Source organism: Hemiscyllium ocellatum, chromosome 26, assembly GCF_020745735.1.
Source record: "Hemiscyllium ocellatum isolate sHemOce1 chromosome 26, sHemOce1.pat.X.cur, whole genome shotgun sequence".
Classification (NCBI taxonomy): domain Eukaryota; kingdom Metazoa; phylum Chordata; class Chondrichthyes; order Orectolobiformes; family Hemiscylliidae; genus Hemiscyllium; species Hemiscyllium ocellatum.
Window position 1 is genome coordinate 20,803,649 of NC_083426.1, and position 24,432 is coordinate 20,828,080.

At 40.2% G+C, this 24,432-nt stretch overlaps 1 protein-coding gene across 1 annotated transcript in view; it reads left to right on the forward strand.

Moving 5' to 3' along the window:
* The first annotated feature begins 475 nt into the window (after window positions 1–475).
* LOC132828174 (mucin-2-like) overlaps window positions 476–24,432 on the forward strand; it is a 68,562-nt gene continuing 44,605 nt past the window's right edge. Inside the window, exons 1-4 of the mRNA XM_060845106.1 lie at window positions 476–732; window positions 13,089–13,280; window positions 14,459–14,555; window positions 20,858–20,931. Coding sequence (XP_060701089.1) covers window positions 669–732; window positions 13,089–13,280; window positions 14,459–14,555; window positions 20,858–20,931 — 427 coding nt within the window. The 5' untranslated portion in view covers window positions 476–668. The remainder of the gene's footprint in view (window positions 733–13,088; window positions 13,281–14,458; window positions 14,556–20,857; window positions 20,932–24,432) is intronic.

Consider the following 24,432-nt stretch of genomic DNA (forward strand, 5'->3'; position numbering starts at 1 on the left):
TTTTCAGAACAGTATGCATTGTAAGTTTTCAGAACTGTAAATTGTGTTCAGTAGTGTTGCACATCTATGTTTGTGGAGAATTCTATTATAGAATTGTAGGCACTGTATACAATAGTAATGCTTCGGATCTGTAGTAGTGTATAAGGAATATTACATGGCTGTTAGTCTTGTCCTATAATGTTGCATTCCATATAACCATGATTTTATCAAGTGTGAAAAGTGAAAAATAAACTGACAGGCAATGCAGATGCTTTGGTTTCAAAAGCTGACTTAACAAGTGGAAATTATTTTTAAAGTGCGTAACTTGTTTCTTTATCTTCGCTTTCAGGATCCAATGAGCCCTGGTGTACACGATAACTTTTTACAGCAAGCATAGGGTGGGGTCCAGTTGAGTTTACAGGAAGGATAAAATAATGACAGACATTATCTGCTAACTGCAATCAACTCACTGGCTACTAAAAGCTTTTGTTACATTCAGATACGAGCAACCAAAAACACAACAACGTCGTCTTAGGAACTAGCGAATCAAATGAAACATCGGATTCAGTGTTAATTCTGACGTTAATATTACGACCAGAAAGGAGAAACACATATTGGTCCCGTGGTATATTGTTACAGGCAGCAGATTCTAAATATACAACACTGAATCCAGGCTCATTAGAGCGAAAATGTGGCAGGAAATTTCCCTAATTGTTGCAGTTTTTGTGACTGTGTGTTCCACTGACGATCCAGGTAAGGTCAGAATTTCACCAGCTCTCAAATTTATTGTGCATTTTTTTTCTATTGGAGAATTTAAAAAGATTAAAATAATATTTTTTGCTTTATAATTGAGTACACTTCCAGTACAGATGGGGCTGAAAGCCAGACTAGATTTCTCCTACTCTCTTACAATTACATTTTATCACCAAACGTGCTTGTTCCAAGCGTTACCGTTGTTGGGAGTTTAAATGGATAAAGTGCCCAAGCCTGACTGCGTTCCCACATTGGCAAGTTCCTGCAAATTGCATTAATAACCTTATAAATGTAAAATGGCTAGAATTGAGCCAGGTAATGAGGATTAAGTGATTTTACTGTTTCCTCACTCTGGTTTGGGGAAAACAGATTTCAGTTGTGAGTTGTGAACAGTGTCTAAGAATTAAGCCAGGCAGGCATTCTTGAGTTAAACAGCGGAAGAATTCGTGTGAATGTGCAAAACCCACCCAGATAGAAAATATTAAAGCTACTAAAATATATACTCAAGTTCTGCTTTTCACCAACACACACAGTCATGCTTCTAGCATGCAGAAATACACAGCTTTCAGAGTATGGGAGATTAAACTTGGTCAGGTTCAACAATGCAGATTTTGAGGGAAGGTCTACAAGGACTCAATGATTGTATCTGCAGATGGTTTCACGTTGCAGCTGGTATGTCCTTTGCCTCCCTGCAAAATATTTGCAGAACTCTAGTGGCTTTCAGGAAAGGTTGTCTCTTGTAAGAATGTACAAATGCGTTTCTTTCTTAGCAAAACAGGGTTCAATGTTTCGATGGACTGTTGTGTAGAGAGAGAGAGGAAGAGAGAGAGAATATGAGAGGGCAGCTATTTGCAATAACTGCACAGAGACTGTGGTCAAGACTCAGTTCACCTTTTCACACAAAAGGTTATATCACGTAAGAGCACTTTGGGGCCAGTGACCATAATTCTATTAGTTTTTAAATAGTGATGGAAAAGGATAGACCAGATCTAAAAGTTGAAGTTCTAAATTGGAGACAGGCCAAATTTGATGCTATTAGGCAAGAACTTTCAAAAGCTGATTGGAGCAGAAATTCGCATGTACATGGACGGCTGGAAAACAGGAAGCCTTCATAAATGAGATAACAAGAGTCCAGAGAAAGTATATTCTTTGAGGGAGTCCTTTCACCCTGAAAGAAGGGTGAAAAGGGAAGGGTGATAGGTGTAGGGAATGCTGGATAACTAAAGAAATTGAGGGTTTGGTTAAGAAAAAGAATGAAGCACATGTCAGGTATAGACAGGATAGATCGAGTGAATACTTAGAAGAGTATAAAGGCAGTAGGAGTATACTTAACAGGGAAATCAGGAGGACAAAAAGGAGACATGAGATAGCTTTGGAAAATAGAGTTAAAGAGAACCCAAAGGGTTTTTACAAATACATTAAGGACCAAAGGGTAACGAGAGAGAGAATAGAGCCCCTCAAAGATCGGCAAGGTGGCCTTTGTGTGGAGTGTTGGAAATGAGGGAGATACTAAATGAGTATTTTGCATCTATGTTTACTGTGCAGAAGGATATGGACGATATAGAATGTAGGGAAATAAACGGTGACATCTTGAAAATTGTCCTTATTATAGAGGAGGAAGTAGTGGATACCTTGAAATGCCATAAAAGTGGATAAGTCACCAGGATCTGAACAGGTTTGCTCTAGAAATCTGTGGGAAGCTAGGGAAGTGATTGCTGGGTCTCTTGCTTAGATATTTGTATAGTCAATAGTCACAGGTGAGGTACCGGAAGACTGGAGGTTGGCTACTGTGGTTCCACTATTTAAGAAGTGTGGTAAGGACAAACCAGGGAACTATAGACCAGTGAGCCTGATGTCAGAGGTGGGTAAGTTGTTGGAGGGAATCATTTATTTGGAAAGGCAAGGACTGATTAGGGATAGTCAACATGGCTTTGTGCATGGGAAATCATGAAACAAACTTGATTGAGTTTTTTGAAGAAGTAGCAAAGAGGATTGATGAGGGCAGAGTGGTAGATGTGATCGAAGTGGACTCCAGTAAGGCATTCAACAAGGCTTCACATGGAGTCTGTTTAGCAAGGTTAGACCTCATGGAATACAAGGAGAACTAGTCATTTGGATACAGAAGTGGCTTAAAGGTAGAAGACAGAGGGTGTTGATGGAGGGTTGTTTTTCAGACTGGAGGCCTGTGACCAGTGGAGTACCACAAGGATGGGTGCTGGGTTCGCTACTTTTGTCATTTATATAAATGATTTGGATGTGAGGATTAGAGGTATAGTTAGTAAGTTTGCAGATGACACCAAAATTGGAGGTGTAGTGGACAGCGAAGAAGGTTACCTCAGATTACAACAGGATCTTGACCAGATGGGCCAATGGGCTGAGAAGTGGCAGATCGAGTTTAATTTAGATAAATGTGTGGTGCTGCATTTTGGGCAAGAAAATCTTAGCAGAACTTATACACATAATGGCAACGCCTTAGGGAATGTTGCTGAACAAAGAAACCTTGGAGTGCAGGTTCATAGTTCCTTTAACGTGGAGTCGCAGGTAAATAGGGTAGTGAAGAAGGCATTTGATATGCTTTCCTTTCCTGGTCAGAGTATTGAGTACAGGAGTTGGGAGGTCATGTTGCGGCTGTACAGGACATTGGTTAGGCCACTGTTAGAATATTACATGCAATTCTGGTCTCCTTCCTATCAGAAGGTTGTTGTGAAACTTGAAAGGTTTTAGAAAATTTTATAAGCATGTTGCCAGGGTTAGAAGATTTTAGGTATAGGGAGAGGTTGAATAGGCTGGGGCTGTTTTCCCTGGAGTGTCAGAGGCTGAGGGGTGTCCTTGTAGAGCTTTATAAAATCATGAGGGGCATGGATAGGAGAAATAGACAAAATCTTTTCCCTGGGGTGGGGGAGACCAGAACAAGAGGGCATAGGTTTATGGTGAGAGGGGAAAGATATATAAGTTACCTAAGGGGTAACGTTTTCACGCAGAGGGTGGTGGTACGTGTATAAAATGAGCAGCAGAGGAAGTTGTAGAGGCCAGTATGATTGCAACATTTGAATGGTATCTGGATGGGTATATGAATAGAAAGGGTTTGGAGAGAGATGGGCCGGGTGCTGGCAGGTGGGACGAGATTGGGTTGGGATATCTGGTCGGCATGGACAAGTTGGACTGAAGGATCTGTTTCCGTGCTGTACATCTCTCTGACTCTGTAACTGTTCTCTGGGTTGGTTAAGGTTTTAGTGTTCCTGCCATTGACTGCTCATTGATACATCCTTCACCTTAATGAGATGGGAGAGCTGTCTACACCTCGAGAGGTGTGGTTGACTCTATTGGAGCCTATTTACATTTCCATAAGGTGGAATAGAGCTTCACAATTCATTTCAGCCATCTTAAATTTCAGCCAGTGATTTTTTTTTGATTAAAATTGCCTTTCACAAGTCCAACTGTAGATTAATTTACAACTTAATATTTGATAGCACATCTTATAATAAAATGAGAGGCAGTGCCATAGTATTTTTATTACTAGCATCTGGAGACCCAGGCTAATACTCTGGGAGCCTTAGGAGCTCTCTTATGGCACAATGTAATTCTAGTGTCCCTACCCTTGGAAAAGCAGGCTTAGGTTCAAGTCTCACCTGCTGCAGGGGTGTGCAATAACATCTCTCAACTGGTTAATTAAATGGGTTAAAAAAAGACACTGGATTTGAATCCCACCGGGCGGATGGTGAAATCAGAATTCAATTGATGAATCTGGAATTAAAAGGCAGATTAATGCCGTAAAAAACCCATCTGGTTCACTAATGCACTTCAGGGAAGGAAAATATGGCATCCTCACCTGGTCTGGCCTGCATGTGGCTCTAGATCCCCAATAATGTAGGTGGGCGTTTGTGTGAATGACCTCTACCTTGGACTAACAAGTCATTTAGTTGCATCAAATCACGACATAATTTGATAAAAAAAATGAAACTGGCAGAATGTCTTGCATTGACCAAGAAACTGGAAATGACAATAGCACATAAAACCTTAACGATCCTGCAAAGTCATCCATAATTAACATCGGGTGGTTTGTGCTAAAGTCGGGAGAGTTGTCACATAGTTACAATCAGTCAAGGCATGGTTAGAATCATCAAGTCATTCCTAACCAGCTGAGTTTATCAAGACGGTCCTGCTCCTTCAACCTTACCCTTCATCTGAAGTGTGATGACCCTCAGGTTAGACTCAACATTAGTTGACTCCCTACAAGACAGCAGCCGTATGGTCTGCTGGGAATATGGTGACTTTGCCTTTAGCCAGAATCGTCAAGTCTAAAGGTAACAAAGGGGTAAGCAAGCATTTAAACAGAAGATGATCCAGAAAGGGCAGAATTGGGTGAAGTAATGATGATGGAGTTAGCAATTCTCAGTGATGTTTGGAGGCTCATCTCAGGATCAAGTGTGACATCAAGTTTGCAAACTGTTTTAACCTCAAACAGATGCCAGGGAACAAATGGAACCATTGGCTGAAGGATGGAATTTATGGTGGAGATAAAAGATAATCTAAACTTCCTGAACTATGTTTTAAAAATTACATAAAATGTTCCATAATTTGAAAACCTTTGGTTTTGTTAACCTGTTCTACTATCATTGATGATTGTTATTGGATTAATATTACAGGTAACTTATTTGACATAACCTTAACAAGATCAATTTAATTTGAAATAGAAACACATATTTTGGACATAATAAAGCTAATTAGTGTGAAAAGTTTTGAAGCTGTTTCAGTCTATGAATGCTGATATGATTATTGGGTTCTAGATTTCATTTCTATTTTCACTGGGTTACGCTCATCACTGCCATGGAATTGCACTGCAAACAGCATACATTCTTTGCAGCTTTCCAAAACAGAGTGGCTTTTGATATCTCTGTAAATTTCTTTTCTTTTAACCAAACTAACATTTCTTTTATTGTGTTATGCACTCAATGAATTTAAAAACCCTGAATTAATTTAATGAACAGTGATCCTACATTTTCACTGGCTACTTTTGCATGTGGATCAGTCACTGAGGACAATATGCCATTTGAACATGTGCAAGAACATACAAAATTGGAGTAGACTTAGACCCATTTGATCCCTCAACCCTTCTGTTCTATAAAATATGATTGTAGCTGATCTGTTGGCATTTCACATTCCTTATTTTCATGTATAACTCCATAACTTTGGATTCTGTTGCCTAAGAAGAATCTATTCTCCTCAGCTATCCAGAGAATGCCAAAGCTCTTAAGTTGCCAAATAGCACCAATTCCAACTGGCATTAATCTTAAAGCTGTGCACTGCCTGATTTTTCCACTTTGAAGTCCTCTAAATTTTATGTGGAACATTCATTTTCATAAATATTCTCCTCTGCACTCCAAGGTTTGACCGTTCTGCCATCCTATCTCCATCCAGTCCTTTTTCTCGAACACGTCATCTCTCTATTACATTTGCAGATTTCATAGAACTCCCTGATTTAATCTCTTTAATTAGACTTTTGGTCCTGTCAAAGCACCATTGAACAATTTTAAGCAATGCTATAAATACCATTTCATGTGACTTTGATCATGTTGAATATAATTCCTCATCCCCCTTTGATCTTCCTGTCACCATTGACATGATCCATGACACAACCCTCCTCTAATAATATTCCTGTATTGTCCATTTCCGTGGGGCTGCACTCACCTGGTCATATTCACATTGTTCTGATTAGAGCCTCAGAGAACCAACAACACTGCATTCCCTTCTTACATCCTACTGTCAGAATCCACCAAGGTAATATCATTGGCTGTTCTACTCTTCTACTCTTCAACATTCATTGAAGACATAGAATTAGTTCCCACACATAGGTTGCTAACAAACAGCTTTTCCTCTTCATCAACTCTCTGAGATTCTCCAGTAGTTTTATGTGATTAGAGTAGGTTTCATGCAGTTTTGAAGGATAGCTGGTCGTGTCGTTTCGTGGCTAGTTGGTGTTCATGGATGCGGATCATTAGCTGTCTTCCTGTTTGTCCTATGTAGTATTTTGTGCAGTCCTTGCATGGGATTTTGTATACTACATTGGTTTTGCTCATGCTGGGTATTGGGTCCTTTGTCCTGGTGAGTTCAACATTCACTGTCTTATCATCTGGGTGTGTTTCTGAATCCAAGGAACCCACCCATTGGCTCAATCGTGCCCTCACCATGTAACAATACGCTATTTGTACTTACCTGTTGACACTCTTAATTACCTGGAATTATCTTGCCATTATCTCCCTAACTACATATTCTGTGCCTGCGCACTTGTCCCCACTTCACCTGATGAAGGAACAGTGCTCCAAAAGCCTGTGATTTCAGCAAAACCTGTTGGACTATAATCTGGTGCCGTGTGACATCTAACATGAGCAATACTTGGTGTGTGATGTATTACAAACCCGCCAAAAATCCTGATCCCAGGGAAATCCTATTCATTGGCTAGCGCCCTGATCATTTCTATAAAATTCACTTCACTTGCAAGGTTTGTGAAGGTTTGTAGCTCAGGTTGAGGTTTAGAATGTAGGTTTGCTCGCTGAGTTGTAGGTTTGATATCCAGACATTTCATTATCTGGCTAGGTAACATCATCAGTGGCTACCTCCAAGTGAAGCGAAGCTGTTTTCTCCTGCTTTCTATTTATATTCAAAGTTTGTGCGAAAATTTGTAGCCCGGGTGCTCGTTCTTGTGGTTGTGTTTGCCGAGCTGGGAATTTGTGTTGCAGACGTTTTGACCCCTGTCTAGGTGACATCCTCAGTGCTTGGGAGCCTCCTGTGAAGCGCTTCTGTGATCTTTTCTCCGGCATTTATAGTGGTTTGAATCTGTCACTTCCGGTTGTTATTTCCAGCTGTCCGCTGCAGTGGCCAGTATATTGGGTTCAGGTCGATGTGCTTGTTGATTGAACCAGTGGATGAGTGCCATGTCTGTAGGAATTCCCTGGCTGTTCTCTGTTTGGCTTGTACTATAATAGTAGTGTTGTCCCAGTCAAACTCATGTTGCTTGTCATCTGCGTGTGTGGCTGCTAAGGATAGTTGGTCGTGTCATTTCGTGGCTAGTTGGTGTTCATGGATGTGGATCGTTAGCTGTCTTCCTGTTTGTCCTATGTAGTGTTTTGTGCTGTCCTTGCATGGGATTTTGTACACTACATTGTAGCTGGAACTGACAACCGGAAGCGGCAGATTCAAACCACTATAAATGTTGGAGAAAAGATCACAGAAGCGCTTCACAGGAGGCTCCCAATCACTGAGGATGTCACCTAGACAGGGGATGAAACGTCTGCAACACAAATTCCCAGCTCTATTTATATGGTTGTCCTGGATGGGGTTCCTGGGGTTTGTGGTGATGTCATTTCTTGTTTGTTTTCTAAGGGGTTGATAGATGAGATCTAGATACATGTGCTTGTTTATGGCATTGTGATTGGAGTACCAGGCCTCTAGGAATTCTCTGGCATGTCTTTGCTTAGCCTGTCCCAGGATAGATGTGTTGTCCCAGTTGAAATGGTGGGTTTTTTCCCTCCATATGTAGGGCTACGAAGGAGAGAGGGTCGTGTCTTTTTGTTGTGTCTCTCCCTCATAGCCCTATACACGGAGGGAAAAAAACCACCATTTCGACTAGGACAACACATCCATCCTGGGACACTCTAAGCAAAGACATGCCAGAGAATTCCTAGAGGCCTGGCACTCCAACCACAATGCCATAAACAAACACATAGATCTAGATACCATTTATCAACCTAAGCACCCCTCAATTTACCGCTGTCCATGTGCATGTCCAGCAGTCACTTAAAGCCCCCAATGATTCTGCTTCCACCACCACTGTTGGCAACACATTCCATTCATTCACAACTCTCTGATGTCTCCTCTATACCTTTCTCATAACACCTTAAAACTATGACCCCTCATGGCAGTCAATCCTGCTCTGGTTATCGACTCTACTCATGCCTCTCATTACCTTGTACACCTCGATCAGGTCACCTCTCTTCCTCCTCCTCTACAGAGAGAAAAGTTTGAGTTTAGTCCACCTCTCTTCATAACACAAGCCCTCTAGTCCAGACAGCATCCTGGTAAACCTTCTTTGCATCCTCACGAAAACCTCCACATCTTTCATATAGTAAGGTGACCAGAACTGAAAACAATTTTCCAAGTGTGGTATCACCAGGTTTTGTAGAGCTGAAGCAAAATCTTGAAGCTCTTAAACTCCATCCCCCTTTTAAATAAAAGCCAAAGCACCATATGCTTTCTTAACAGCTCTATCCAATTAATGGTAAATTTGAGGGATCCCTGTGCTTGAAAATGAAGATCCCACTGTTCTTACACACTGCCAATAATCTGTCTTTAATCCTATAGTTCGCACTGAATTTGGAAGTTGCAAAATGCATCACTTCGCATTTATCCAGGTTGAACTCCATCTGCTATTTCTCAGCCTAGCTCTGCATCCTGCCTATGTCACGCTGTAGCCTGCAACAACCCTCAATACTATCAATGGCACCTCGAACCTTTGTGACGTCGGCAAATTTACTAATTCAGCCCTCAACCTCCTCTTCCAAGTCATTTATAAAAACTACAAAGAGCAGAGGCTCAAGAACGGAGCCCTGTGGGACACCACTCAACACTGATCTCCAGGCAGAATACTTTCCATCTACAACCACTCTCTGCCTTCTGTCAGCCAACCAATTCTGAATCCAGAGAGCCAAATCTTCCTGTATCCCATACGTTATCAAATACCTTGCTGAAGTCAAAATACGCCACATCCACTGCTCAATGTTCATCAACCTGTATCGTCACTTCCTCAAAGAGCTCAATCAGATTTGTGTGGCATGACGTGCCTCTCAGGAAGACATGCTAACTGCTTTTAATCACGCTATGGTTTTCTAAATAGTCATAAATCCAATCCCTCAGAATTCTTTCCAAAACCTTGCTGACCACAGACCTAAGACTGACTAATCTATAATTGCCAAGGATTTCCCTGTGACACTTCTTGAAAAGGGAGACAACATTCACCTCCCTCCAACCCTCCGGTACGACTCCTGTGGAGAGTGAGGAAGCAAAGATCTTCACCAGCAGCTTAGCCACCTCCTTTCTCGCTTCCCGGAACAACCTAGGATAAATCTGGTCTGGCCCTGGGAGCTATCAGTCTTATTGTTCCGAAAGTTTCCAGCACATCAACTTCCTCAATCTCAATCTGTTTAAGCCTGTTTCCCGGCTCCTCAAAGTCCTCATTCACAACAAGGTCCCTTTCCTGAGGCAAAACAGTCATTTAGTGCTTTCCCCTATCTGCTCGGACGCCATGCACACGTTCTCTACTCTAACCCTGACTGACCCTTCCTTCTCCCTGATCATTCTCTTATTCTTCACATATGAGTAAAATGCCTTGGGGTTCTCCCTAATCCTTCCTTCCAAGCCTTTTCCATGCCTCCTACTGGCTCTCCTCAGTCCATTTTTGAGCTCCTTTCTAAAAAGCCTTTAATACCCTGAAGTTGTGCAAGATCCTTGCTTCCTCCACACAACGTAAGCTGCCTTCTTCCTTTTGATGAGAAGCTCCTCTGTTCCCGTCATCCAGCGCTCCCGAATCTTACCCCTTCTTGCCTGTCTTAGAGGAATAAATTTATGTATCACTTGCAACAACTGCTCCTTAAACAGTTTCGACATGTCTGTTGTGCCCTTTCTGTGGAACAATTGTTCCCGACCTATACTTCCCAACTCCTTCTGAACACATCACAATTTCCTTTTCCTCAATTAAACATCTTCCCTTGGTAACTGCTCCTTTCCCTCTTCATGGCTGTGGTAATTGTGAGGCAGTTGTGGTCACTGTCACCAAAGGGATCTCCCACCATGAGATCTGACACCTGTCTTGGCTCATTGCCAAGCACCAAATCCAAAATGGCTTCCCCCCTTGTCAGCCTGTCTACATACTTAGTAAGGAAACCTTCCTGAACACACCTGTCAAAACTGGCTCCATCCAAACCATCTGCATTAAGGAAGTTCCAGTCAATATTGAGAAAGTTGAAGTTACCCATAATAACACCCTGTTAACATCTGCATTTTTCCAAAATCTGCCAGCCTATGAGTTCTTCGATCTCCTTACTGCTATTAGGGGGTTTGTCACAAGTGCAGAGTAAGAATTATTTATATATTACTGTCTTTTGCCTTCTGATTGATTTGCTCAGAATGATCATTGCTACAAGGTTTGAAGCAGACCCGTGTCCTTAGATGCGCTGTGCAGAAAATGTAAAATGGATTGATAATAGAGTACATGAAAAATGGGATGTTGAAGCAGAGATAGACCATTTGGTCCTTTGAAACTGATCCACCATTTGATAACATCATGGCAGGTCTGATTATTGTCTCAATTTCATTTTCCTGTCTGCCTCCTACAATGTTTGATTCTCTTGTCTATCAAAAATCCACCCAAGTCACATAAGCTTCCATTCCTTTCTAGGAAAGTGAGTTCCACAGACTAAGGGTAAAAAACTATTGTCCTCATCTCTCTGTCTGAAAAGATTTAAGTTGTATTTTAAAAGTGTAGCCCCTAGTTCTCATCTCCCCATTAAAATGAAGAATGGAAAACAAACCTCAAGGTGTATTATAGGAATCGAAATGTAAATTATTAATATGACAGGTAATGTATATTGAAAGATTATATATAATGCGTATGTTTGATATACATTTGTTTCTTCAATAATAATTTCCTAAAGTTTGTGATTCCAACCCTAACGTTTTAGTGTTTTGCTTTCTCTTACATGTACCCAGCTGTTAAAATACACTAATTTTATCCTGAGAGTGATATAGTGATCAATATTAAAATAAAGAAGAGGCCCAAATGTTTAGTCCAAATGCTTTTACGCTTGTGTCCTGAAAATTCATATTTTGCTCATAATGTGTCAGTTTCTTCCATCTATTTTCATTTTGCAGCTTTAATTTTAATTTATTGATGGGATGTAGGTGGTTATGTGGGATATGGCAGACCAAATACTTACTGCTTTTCCCTGATTATCCATGAGAAGATTATGTTAACAAAGGAGTGCTTTGTTAGGCCAGTAAAGAGGACAGTTAAGATTCAAGTACAGCGCTGTTGTCTGAAGTTATATTTAGGCCACACCAGACAGGTTCCCTTCCCGAAAGAATCTTAGTGAACTAGTTAGATTATCTGACAATCAGTATTTATATCATTACCAATACTGGCACTAATTTTGATTCCAAATGTATTCAATTGACTTGATTTAAATTCCCAACTGGCATAATGAGATTTGAACTTCTGAATCTGCATTATTAGACTTTTCCACTGTCCAGAATATGAGTGTACCTGTTTATTTATATGGGAAGTGTTCTTTATAGTTGATAATAATGTGTTGCACAGTAAAGGATAAGGATGTTTAACCATTTCATATGTGGAAACAACTGGTTGAGAAGGTATGAATTGTCTTGATCTTTTTAATTCCACTTTGTAGCAATTAATGTCTCATTTCTTTTACATGTGCAATTATATCAGTTAAAATAGAACCTTAGTCAAAGTTAAGGGTCAATTGCAAGATTTCTTGAATGAAAATAAGATCAATTTTATGGTTTACTAACCTCAAGAACTTCAATATAATATGACATTTAAGAAATAGACAAAAACAAGGTTAATGTTTAAGAAGAAAAAGGATGTCTAGCAGAAAGGAAAAAATAAAGAAAATGCGGTTTAAAAGTTCTGGAGTACTTGAGTTGTAAGAGTTGAACCTGGGACCACTGAGTTGATCTCTCTGACCATCAGCAATAGCCCTTGATTTCTTGGGAAATTGTTATTATTTCTCTGATTTGCTTTTTCACTGAGGCTCACATTTGAGAGGTTAAGAAGATAATATGGAGAGAGAAAGAGAAAGCCTTTCTAAATAATGTTCTTACAAATCAATTCTCTTTCTCTGCTCTGTCTGAAAGCTGTTTATATGAAATACAGTTTAATTGTGCATCCCCATTCTTGGTGTCATTGTTTTTCTTTCAAACGGGATAATCTATAAGCAACTTTCAGCCTAATGTCTGAAACGTCCAGAAAGACCTAATCAAAAATAGAAGACAAGGGTTTCTTCAGGCTTGATAGACTTTCAATACCATTTGAGAAAATATTAATTTTGTTCAAATTGTCTTTCTTTGTCTCTTTACTTTCATGAGCTTGATACTTTTTCATCAGACGATCGTTACTCCAATCTTAAGTCAATGTTTTCTCCTTTTTGATTGGAAACAATTTTAGTCCATGAAGGTCTTGGATATTGAAATAAGATGTTGAAAGTTGAAAATGTACAGTCTATATATTACTGCCATCATGGTGATATATAATATAAATTGTAAAATAATTATTATCTTTGCAGATCAGTGCCAAAAACCTCCAGTTGTTAAAAGTGCTGTCTTACTGGATCAGTATCTTGTTCAGCAACATTTTTCTGTGGGCGATGTTGTTTCCTACAAATGTTTGCCAGGTTACACTTGGGATGACAACTCTCCAAATGATGTCACTTGTCAACCCAGTCTAACTTGGTCAGAGCCAAAGATGAGTTGCCTGCGTAAGTATACATGTCAATCTAACTTTTCACTGCTTCTCTTTTAAGCTTCTTTATGAAATAAGTAAGCAAAAGACTTACATTTATACAATTTCTTTTTTAAGTAACAAGCCATCTCAGAGTACTTTACGGGCTTTGATGTAATTTTGAAGTAAGGTTAATTTTGTGATTTTGGAAAAGTCCCAACAGCCCAGATTTGAGGTAAATATTACATGTTTGAACGTATAAAGCAGCTCAAAGGCTAGTTCCTTTGCTGTCTAATGCAATCATTAACTTGTGGTGCTTAAATCCTTTATGAATTCAAGACTACTTACACATCTTCCCAGATTTAAGTATTAGTCCTGTGGTCCACTGTGCCTCCAAGTTCTCATTTCTGAATCAGAAGATCTGAGATTCAAGCTGCAATTAGGGCCCTAATATTTCAGTATAGTGCTATTGACATGTTACACTATTGAAGGTGTTGTTATTTTGAATGAGACCTTAAATCCAAGCCATTTTGAGTGATTGTAAAATGTATGTTGGCACTATATGTAACAAGGTATTCCCCGGTGTCTTGAGCAACACATCCATTAACCAATACCACAAAAGAAAACAAATTTTCCATTTATTTCTTGCATGGTTATTTGTGCAATTATACTGCTTTATTTCTCTACATCAGAAGAGTAAATATACTTCATCATATTTAACTTACTTTGAAGTGTCCAAAAACATCCTGAGGTGATGTAAACTGCTGCATTAACTCAAGGTTGCTATTGTTGAAGGACAACATGAATTAACTCAGTCATGTGTAAAATTCAGCAAAAGTTGTACAATTAATATTCAATCAATTTAAGGCATGATATTCAATTATTGAGTCCGGCATAGTTGGAGCAGTTTCTGTTTTTATTAAAACACATGTTTTGTCCATGCAAATAGGCCATAACGCGATTGACGAATCATTGACACTTTTTGGATAGTGAGAGCTTTCCACTGAACGGGTATAGTGATCTTCTACAGAGCAATTTTCAGTAATGCAAGGTTTCAGAGGAAAGCAACAGATGTGTTATACCAGAATACACTGTAAATTCATGTTTGAAATTATGTATGAACATTTTAGTTTCTTGGGTTAGAGTTCTGGTGAGAGATGCTTCATAATATTGGGACTAGTGTAAACATTGAAACGATGTCTATGTTTTCTGCAGCTAAATCATGTGGCCATCCAAAGGATTTACAAAATGGTCATTACACTGCTACTGGTGAAATGTTTGGGGACACAGCAACTTACTACTGCAATGAAGGGTAAGTGTTAACTCACAGTATCACAGATTCACATAACTGATATGGGATGGCCACATTGTAATTGACATTGTGATTACTGAGACTGTATGTGGTGGCAAGCTCAAGTTAGTAAATGTAGATATGGGTAGACATGTTCACAACAGAATATAGCACTATATATCGATCATGAAAAAAGTTGGGGTGGAGCACAGTGGAGTACTGGATTTAAACATTCTATAGTGACAATCTTGATGGGATCAAGTGTGCATTGAGAATTTAAGCAGCCTCTGAGGTGCTTCCTGCATAGTTGAAGTCTTTGGTGACAAAAACAGTGTCTTCAAGAGTTGCCAACAAATTGAAGGCCAACTGCTCCTCATGATGGCGAGCATACCACCACCAGGAACACCAGAGGTGAGTGAGAGCAGGATGAGAGTCATGTGATGGGAATCATGGGCCACAAGAGGGATAGAGACAAAACAAATCTGCAAATGCTGGATTCCAAAGTAGACAGGCAGGAGGCTGGGAGAACACAGCAAGCCAGGCAGCATCAGGAGGTGGAGAAGTCAATATTTGAAGTAATGGCAGGTAAGGACAAGAGTGGATTTCATTGGATAATCCCTGCCCAAAGCAGGCTCTCTTGATTTACTGGCAATGCCTGACTTCTGGAGACCACCCCATGCAGGATGCTGACGGCAAACCAAACAGGGTCATGTTGTGTAGCTTTTGGGAGATTTGGGAAATCTGTGTCACATCCATGCATATCCTGAGCCACCACTGGATTGCAATGTGTTCATAATTTTAGTTGGCCTGTTTTATTGGACATAATTGATCCCGCCTCCAGTAAATGTGACACCCACATCATTGATTTGGGCAGCCAACTTTATTGTGGAAGTTTTCCTTCCATTGGAAAAATGACATGGATCAACTCCCTCTATAATTTGGCCTTACTTCCCTGGCTATTGGTTTGCTCACTGAGCTGGAAGGTTCATTTCCAGACTTTTCGCCACCCCACTAGGTAATATCTTCAGTGGGCCTCCGAGCAAAGCACTGTTGCTAATTCCTGCTTTCTATTTATATGTTTGGGTTTCTTTGGGTTAGTGGTGTCACTTTCTGTGGTGACATCATTTCTTGTGGTGATGTCATTTCCTGTTCTTTTTTCAGGGATGGGTAGATGGGGTCTAACCCGATGTGTTTGTTGGTAGAGTTCCGGTTGGAAAGCCATACTTCTCGCAATTCTCGTGCGTGTCTCTGTTTGCTTGTCCTAGAATGGATATGTTGTCCCAGTCAAAGTGGTGTCCTTCCTCATCTGTCAAGGGGTCTGAGTAGTAGGCATCATGGTCACCCACAAACCCACCAACACACTAAAACAGCAACTAATCAACTTGAAACACCCTATACAGACAACAAGCAAAACTAACGTTATTTACAAAATATCGTTCAAGGACTGTAACAAACACTAGATTGGACAATCAGGCAGTAAACTAGCCCCCAGGATACATGAACGTCAACTCACCACTAAACGACATGACCCTCTCTCACTAGTATCCTTACATACAGATGAGGAAGGACACCACTCAACCTGAACTACAAATCTTCTCAAAACTCACCTTACCTCCCTGTTTCTCAGTGTATCCGGCTGCATTTAATTCTGTCCCATGATTCCAGAACAAGATAATGACCTCATCTTGCCTAAAATTTGGCCAGCAGTGTTTTATATAAAACGATTAAACAATAAAAACATCCGACACGAGTCTTCCATTAACAACAATCCAGTCAACTGACAGATAGGAATTAGTAAATAACTTTGGACGCCGACCTGTTAGGTAGAAATGTATGTTGTGGTACAGTGGGACAATAAGGATTCCTCCAAGTAAACTGTTCCATAAAACAACCTGATTTATCATTGGTATAGATTATAGCTGAGTGCAGGTCTGTCAGTACATGTATGCTAGAAAATAACATCTCGGGATACGCCATCTCTCATATCTCAAAATCATATCTTTATTCTTCAGACGGATATGTTCAGGTTGTTTCTATCCTGCCCACTACCTGAATCCATACAACAAGCATTAATTTAACTGATTGGAATGTGAGTGCCTGGATGGAAGTTTTTGCAATGCTGGTAATTGTTTTGGAGTGGTTTGTGGTTCAGAAAACCAAGCAAACTGGGTTACTTAGGCATGAACATCTTTTTAACTTTTCATGACAGGGTTTGCCTATAAGAAATTTGAAACACAAGCAATGACACCTTGGCATGTTCTGTCTTTTCCTCTGGCAATATCCCTCACCTTGTTCTACATATTTGCCCATCATTTAAAGTACTGATTTTCTATTGTTCACCCAGCTATCAGTCTAAGTCTTTTCTACCAAAGCTTGTGAGAATTCTTGTCCATAGGGATTTCTATCTCCATCTTACCACGCTGTTTCACCTTTGGGTTCACTGTCCTAACTTCCCTTAGTTGCTGTCGATGTATAAAGTGACTTAATCTATACTTCTGACACCATGTTTACCATATTGTCAAGTGTCATCAGCAATCCCAGTGTGCCAATACAGATGACATTGTCTCCTTGTATTATTGTCCATACAGATCCCTTTTTCCACTCACAATGCTATTTCCTTCTGTATTTCTTGCTGCAAGAAAAATATGTTCATTCATTTACAACTGTACTTTGAAAATTACACTGTCTAGCATTAACTGTTTCTGCACAATCTTTCTTTGGCTGGCAAAGTGCTGAACCATATTTTCATTGCCTCCTTTATCTCCTTGGTCTCTTTAAACCATTGTGCTCTCATTCTGGTTGGAAACCCTTTGTGGCCCTAAACTGCTGACCTTCCGTTGTGGGTCCTCACGTTCGATATTTATTGTTCTCTGTTGTTGAGTAGTGTCCCTTTCTCTTTCAAATCTGTTGCTATCACCTACAGATTAAAACAAAACTGTTGGCCTTTTTACCCTTGCAAATGTTATCCTACCTCAAACCTTCCTTTCTTTTCTAATCTCCCTATGTGTGTAATCTTCCCCTGATCAATGCCATCTTTGCTGGAATTCCATATTTGGAACTGTCAAAACTGTGTTTCTGTCCCTGTCACAATACTGAAATATCTCTGGTTAAAATAACAAATAACATCATCTCTTGCTGTGAGTTTGGCAAGCTAACTCTCCCCAAAATTCTCCATCTGATTTTATCCTTTGACATGGTCAAATGCACCACCCCCTTTCAGTGGTTCTCACCTGACATCCAACTAGGTGGACCTGCACTTGCCCGGTCCTATTTTTTCTAACCACTGCCATTTATCCAAATAGCAATAGTTTCTCTTAATGCTCTGACCCTGTTACCTCTGCTGCCCCTCAGGGATATATCCTCCACCAGTTCAAAGTGGAGAATTTTCAAGTGATGCATTTTGGTATAATGATCTTGGAGAGACAGAATAAAACAATGGGTACTCTTCTGAAGGGTATACAGGAGCAGATACCTGATCGTCTAAAAGTCATTACAGATTGCAAGGCAGGTTGAAAGAGCAGCTCATAAATAATACAGTACTTGTGGCTTCATAAATGGAAACAATAAGTACAAGAACAGGGAGGTTATGATGAACTAATATAAAACACTGGTTTGGAGTATTGCATACAGTTCTGGACACCACACAATAGGAAGAATGTGAATACATTGGAGGGAGTGCAGAAGAGGCTCCATGGAAATGGTTCCAGGGACAAGATTGGATTAGAGAAGTTGGAACTGTTTTCCCTGGAGAGGTAAAAGGTGAAGGCAGATTTGACAGATATCTTCAAAATCATGAATTGTCTGGACACAGTTGACAGGGAGAAACTGTCCCATCTTGCAAAAATTTTGAGAATGAATTAACAGAGTATTAAAGTGTTTTGTGAAAAAGTAATTGGGAGATGAGATAACTTTTTCACACAATGAGTGGTCTGAGTTGGTTATGAACTAACTAGAAGTGTAGCAGAGATGGGTTCAAGATAATGTTGGATAATTGTTTAACTGGAAACAATGTGAAGAAAGAAAGGAGTTTGACAATGTCAAAATATTCTGACAGCCAGTGCAAACACAAAGGGCCAAAAGGCCTCCTTCTGCACTGTAACAATTCTGTGATTCTGCAAGATTATAATTTCTCATTCATTTTTGATGCTGTTTTAATTTTTATTTTATTTTTGTGTCCAGGTAATAGCTGCTCACCAGCTCCTGGCATATTTTTTTCAGTTTCATTTTCATCATAGACTTATAGAGTAATACAGCATGGAGACAGGCCCTTCAGCCCAAACTAGTCCGTGCTGACCATGGTGCCCACTCAGCTATTTCCAATTGCCTGCATTTGGTCCATACCCCTCTAAACCCTTCCCATTCATGTGCCTATCCAAATGTTTTTTTAAATGTTACTATTGCATCTGCCTCCACCACATTCTGTGGCAGCCCATTTCATATATGCGCCACTCTCTACGTGAAGAAGTTGCCCCTTAGGTCCTTCTTAAATCTTTACCCTTTTACAGTAAACCTATATCCTGTAGTTTTCAATTCCCCATCCCTGGGAAAAAGACTATATGCATTCATCCTATCTATGCCCCTCATGATTTTATATACCTCAATGAGGTCACCCCGCACTCTGGCCAATCTTTTTTACACTCTTTCCAGTTTAACTGTGACTTTCTGATAACTAAAACTGAGCACAACCAACTGCCTCACCAACTATTTATACAACTGTAAAATTACATTCCAATTCCTGCACTCACTGCCTCGACCGATGAAAGCTTGCATGCTAAATACCTTCTTCACCACTCACTCTACCTGTGACACCATGTTCAAAGAAGTATGTACAAATACTCTTAGGTCCCTCTGTTCCACAACACTCCTCTTAGAACTTAGACAGTAAATTGTATCTTGGTTCAACATGAAACATAAAGTATTTTCATATATACTTTCTGACTATTTTCAGTATTTATTGTTTTAATCTAAATTTTTATGTTTAGTTGTTAAATCCATCTCTATCCAAATGCCATCTCTCCATCTCTTGGTAATCAATTTGTTTGTCTGGCATTCAGTCATAGCTACATGAGAAACATCCTTCAACCCAATATGGAAGGAATTGTCTTTGGTCCTCACTATAAATTTTGTTTCCTATCTGCTGATGTCATCCGTCCTCTGTCAATTGTCTGAGACTGAGCCAAATTATTGCAAGATTTTCAAACTTGATCCTGTGATTCAGTGAAATTTATTATTTTACATGCTCTACAGGCATATTGAAACAATCAAAGTGCATCAGGGTAGCAAAACAGAATACAGAATGCAAACTTTCAGCTGCAGAGAAGCTATAGAGAGGCAGAGAACAGAATTAACTTTTGAGAAGACTGTTGAAAAGTCTGATCACAGTGGGAAAGAAGCTGTTTTTATATATGCGCTTTTTTCATATCATCGACCAAATTAACACCTCCTTTAGCTCACCTGCTGCTGAAATGGTCATCCCTACCTTTGTTGATCTGTGCTTGACTATTCCAATGCACACTTGGCCAACGGCCACCCTTCTTAAACTTACGCTGAGCTAAAATTCTGTTGTTTGCATGACAGCTTGCACTTACCATTTCTGTGACTTTCCTTGGATCCAGGTTAAGCATTGTCACCATTACAACATTCTTATCCTTGTTTTTAAGTCCTCCATGTCCTCATCCCTCTATATCTTTAATCTCCTCCAACCCCAACGATCCAAGATACATGTGCTCATCTAATTCCCACATCTTAAACAAACTTTACTTTAATGACTCCATCATTAGTGATTGAATCTCAAACAGCCAAAGATCTGGAGATTTGGAATTTTCTCTGAAATCTTTACTTACTTATAAGGAACAAATGGCATTTTCTGGGGAGAAAGCAGAACAGGGTTGACGTTCAGCCATGAACCTGTTGAATAGTGGAGCAGGCTCAAAGGAAGAAATTGGCCTACTCATCCTCCTATTTTCTGTTTCTATGTTTTCTGTCAAAATCTATAAAATCATGCTTGTTTTACTGCAGCTTACCTTGCTTTGTTAGGGGTATATACAAAGAACATTTCAATTGTGGTCATTGAGTTATTAAGTGCATTGAGATGTTTTCCTGTTAAAGGTGCTAACTAGATGCAAGTTTTTGTTGTTGCTATATCAGAATACACCTTAGCATTGAAACTATTGAAAGTGAAGTCAAAATCTGAAAGACAAACTAAACTCTCTATCCCTACCTAGATTGCTAAATCTTTTAGACCATAGCTGGAAAAGAGAATTTACATTAATTTTCTCTGTTAGTTCAGAGAATTTTCATCTACTTATTTCTTCCTGTTCCAGCTATCAATTGCTTGGCAAAAGTCGGATCCGGTGCACCGAGCTTGGATGGACCAATGGTTTTCAAATGTGTGACAGTAAGTAACTAGCCTGTCGTTTGTTCGGAATCACATCAGAATACTGTCAGGATATAAAGCTGGAAGGAATCCTGAACAAAATTCTAGTTTTGAGCTTGCTTTAATTGCTTTCCCCTCCATGAAAAGGGAACAACTGCCAAATATTAAAACAATGTATACAAGGGCAAATCATTCTCTGTTAATAAATTCACATCCTCAATTCAGTGGCTGGAGCAATGTGTCACCATTGAGTTGTCTAACTGATACATTGCCAAATATTGTATACTTTGTTAAAGATCTATGTCTGACTTGAGTATCAGTTCAGTGTTTACCATTCACTGCTGAGCTAACATAATTGGCTTACAAATAGCAAATTCAAACTGGGAAGAAACATTGACATTTCATGAACTAAAGGGACATTTATAAAAGCTTACAATGTGCAGTATATCATTCTACATGGTGGTGTCTTGTTTAGGTATTTTAAGGCAATCAAAATAATCTCCTGACTTTCAAAGTTCAGACTTTAATCGTGAGAACCCTAATTTGCAAGAAGGTTCACCTCGAGGATGTTATCTAGCCCATTCCTGATAGACAGTGGGGGAAATGTTTTCTTCATGAATTTTTTCATGAGGGGTAGGTGTGATGGCTACTGGCCAACTGCTTAAAGAGTTCTGGGGAAGACTAGCTAGACCCATTCTTCACAACAAGGTGGAGATCAGGATGAGGGCAACATTGGGTATGGTTTCTCCCTTTTAATCTAGAAATTTGCACATCATATCCAATTGATTTTCAACTTTCAGATAAGGCAGAGGTGTTCTCCCTGGTGCAGGAATGAGGAATGTACCACACACAGCAACATTGGGGGATTCTAGCACCTGAAAAGAAGTGAGCAAGTGTTCTCAGGTTTGGGTTACAGCGGCTAATTACTACTTCCAGTTTTTAATGCACCTCTGAACCATATTCGTGGAACATTTGGTTGGCAACAGGGACAAATGCAAGAACATTTAAAAACAAACTGACTAAATTCCCACAATATTTTCTTCAGAATTCATATGTCACATTTGGCTATCACAGAGAATAAATCGCATTCCTCAAACAGCAACAAAGCAGAACCCAGTGACGACAATTGCAACTTTTGGTGGGAACATAATTGGGCTGTGAACTGTTTGAGATACAGTTTTGCTTTTCATTGAGTTCAGTGGCATTGTGTCATTGTTTTACAAAATGGCTTAAATGTTTTATATCCAGGAGGACGCAAACTCAAAGGAGTTGAACAAACATAATTGTATAGACACATTCAATCAAATTTCACAACTGTCTGAGAACTCCATAGTTATTGCCAGCATTGTCTTCTGCTGGTTACAGGCCTCCAGGCTCAAAGGCAACCCTTCACCACCACCCTCTGGCTTCTACCTTTTGAGGCAAGTCTATAACCAAATGGTTACTTCCCCCTGTATTCCATGAGATCTAACCTTGCTAACCAGTCTCCCATGAGTAACCTTGACAAACGCCTTACTGAAGTCCATATAGATCACATCCACCAGTCTACCCTCATCAATCCTCTTTGTTATTTCTTCAAAAAACTCAATTAAGTTTGTGAGACATGATTTCCCACACACAAAGCTGTGTTGTCTATCCCTAAACAATCCTTGCCTTTCTAAATACATGTAAATCCTGTCCCTCAGGATTCCCTCCAACAGCTTGCCCACCTGCAAGGCTCGCTGGTCGAAAATTCCCTGGCTTGTCCTTACCACACTTCCTCAACAGTGGCACGGCATTAGCCAATCTCCAGTCTTCTCACCTGTGACTATCGATGACACAGATATCTCAGCAAGGGTCCCAGCAGTCACTTGTCTAGTTTCCCACAGATTTCTAGGGTACACCTGATCAGGTCCTGGAGTTTTCTCCATCTTTCTGCATTTCAAGACATCCAACACTTCTTCCTCTGTAATTTGGACATTTTCCAAGGTGACACTATCTATTTCCTTACTTTCCATATCTTTTTAGATTACTTACAGTGTGGAAACAGGCCCTTCGGCCCAACAAGTCCACATCAACCTGCAGAAGCGCAACCCACCCATACCCCTACATTTACCCCTTACCTAACACTACGGGCAATTTAGCATGGCCAATTCACCTGACCCGCACATCTTTGGATTGTGGGAGGAAACCGGAGCACCCGGAGGAAACCCACGCAGACACGGGGAGAACGTGCAAACTCCACACAGTCAGTCGCCTGAGTCAGGAATTGAACCCGGGTCTCAGGCGCTGTGAGGCAGCAGTGCTAACCACTGTGCCACCGTGCCGCCCACATGTCCTTTTCCATAGTAAACAATGATGCGAAATACTCATTTAGTATCTCCCCATCTCCTGCGACTCCACATAAAGGCCACCTTGATGATCTTTGAGGGGCCCAATTCTGTCTCTAGTTATCATTTTGTCCTTAATGTATTTGTAAAATCTCTTTGGATCCTCCTTAACCCTATTTGCCAAAGCTATCTCATGTCCCCCTTTTTTTTAAATAGAGTCATAGAGATGTACAGCATGGAAACAGAGCCTTTGGTCCAACCCGTCCATGCCAACCAGATATTCCAAGCCAATCTAGTCCTACCGGCCAGTACAGGGTCCATGTCCCTCCAAACCCTTCCTATTCATAAACCCATCCAAATGCCCCTTAAATGTTGCAATTGTACAAGCCCCCACCAATTCCTCTGGCATCTCATTCCATACACGCACCACCCTTGTATGAAAAGGTTGCCCCTTAGGTCACTTTTCTATCTTTCCCCTCACTCACTTAACCTATGCCCTCTAGTTCTGGATTCCCTCACCCCAGGGAAAAGACTTGTCTACTTATCCTATCTATGCATCTTATAATTTTTAAACCTCTATAATGTCACCCCTCAGCCTCCGACAGTCCAGGGGAAACAGCCCCAGCCTGTTCAGCCTCTCCTGATAGCTCAAATCCTCCAACCCTGGCAACATCCTTGTAAATCTTTTCTGAACCTTTTCAAGTTTTGCAACATCTTTCCGATAGGAAAGAGACCAGAATTGCACACAATATTCCAACAGTGGCCTAACCAATGTCTTGTACAGCTGCAACATGACCTCCCAATTCCTGTACTCAATACTCTGACCAATAAAAGAAAGCATACCAAATGCCTTCTTCACTATCCTATCTGCCTGTGACTCCATTTTCAAGGAGCTGTGAACCTGCAGTCCAAGGTTTATTTGTTTAGTAACACTCCCTAGGACCTTACCATTCAGTGTATAAGTCCTGCTAAGATTTGCTTTCCCAAAATGCAGCACCTCTCATTTATCTGAATTAAACTCCATCTGCCACTTCTCCATTCATTGGCCCATCTGATCAAGATCCCGTTGTAATCTGAGGTAATCTTCTTTGCTGTCCACTATACCTCCAATTTTGGTGTAATCTGCAAACTTACTAACTGGACCTCTTTTGCTTGCATCCACATAATTTACGAAAATGACATAAAGTAGAGGACCCAGCACCAATCCTGTGAC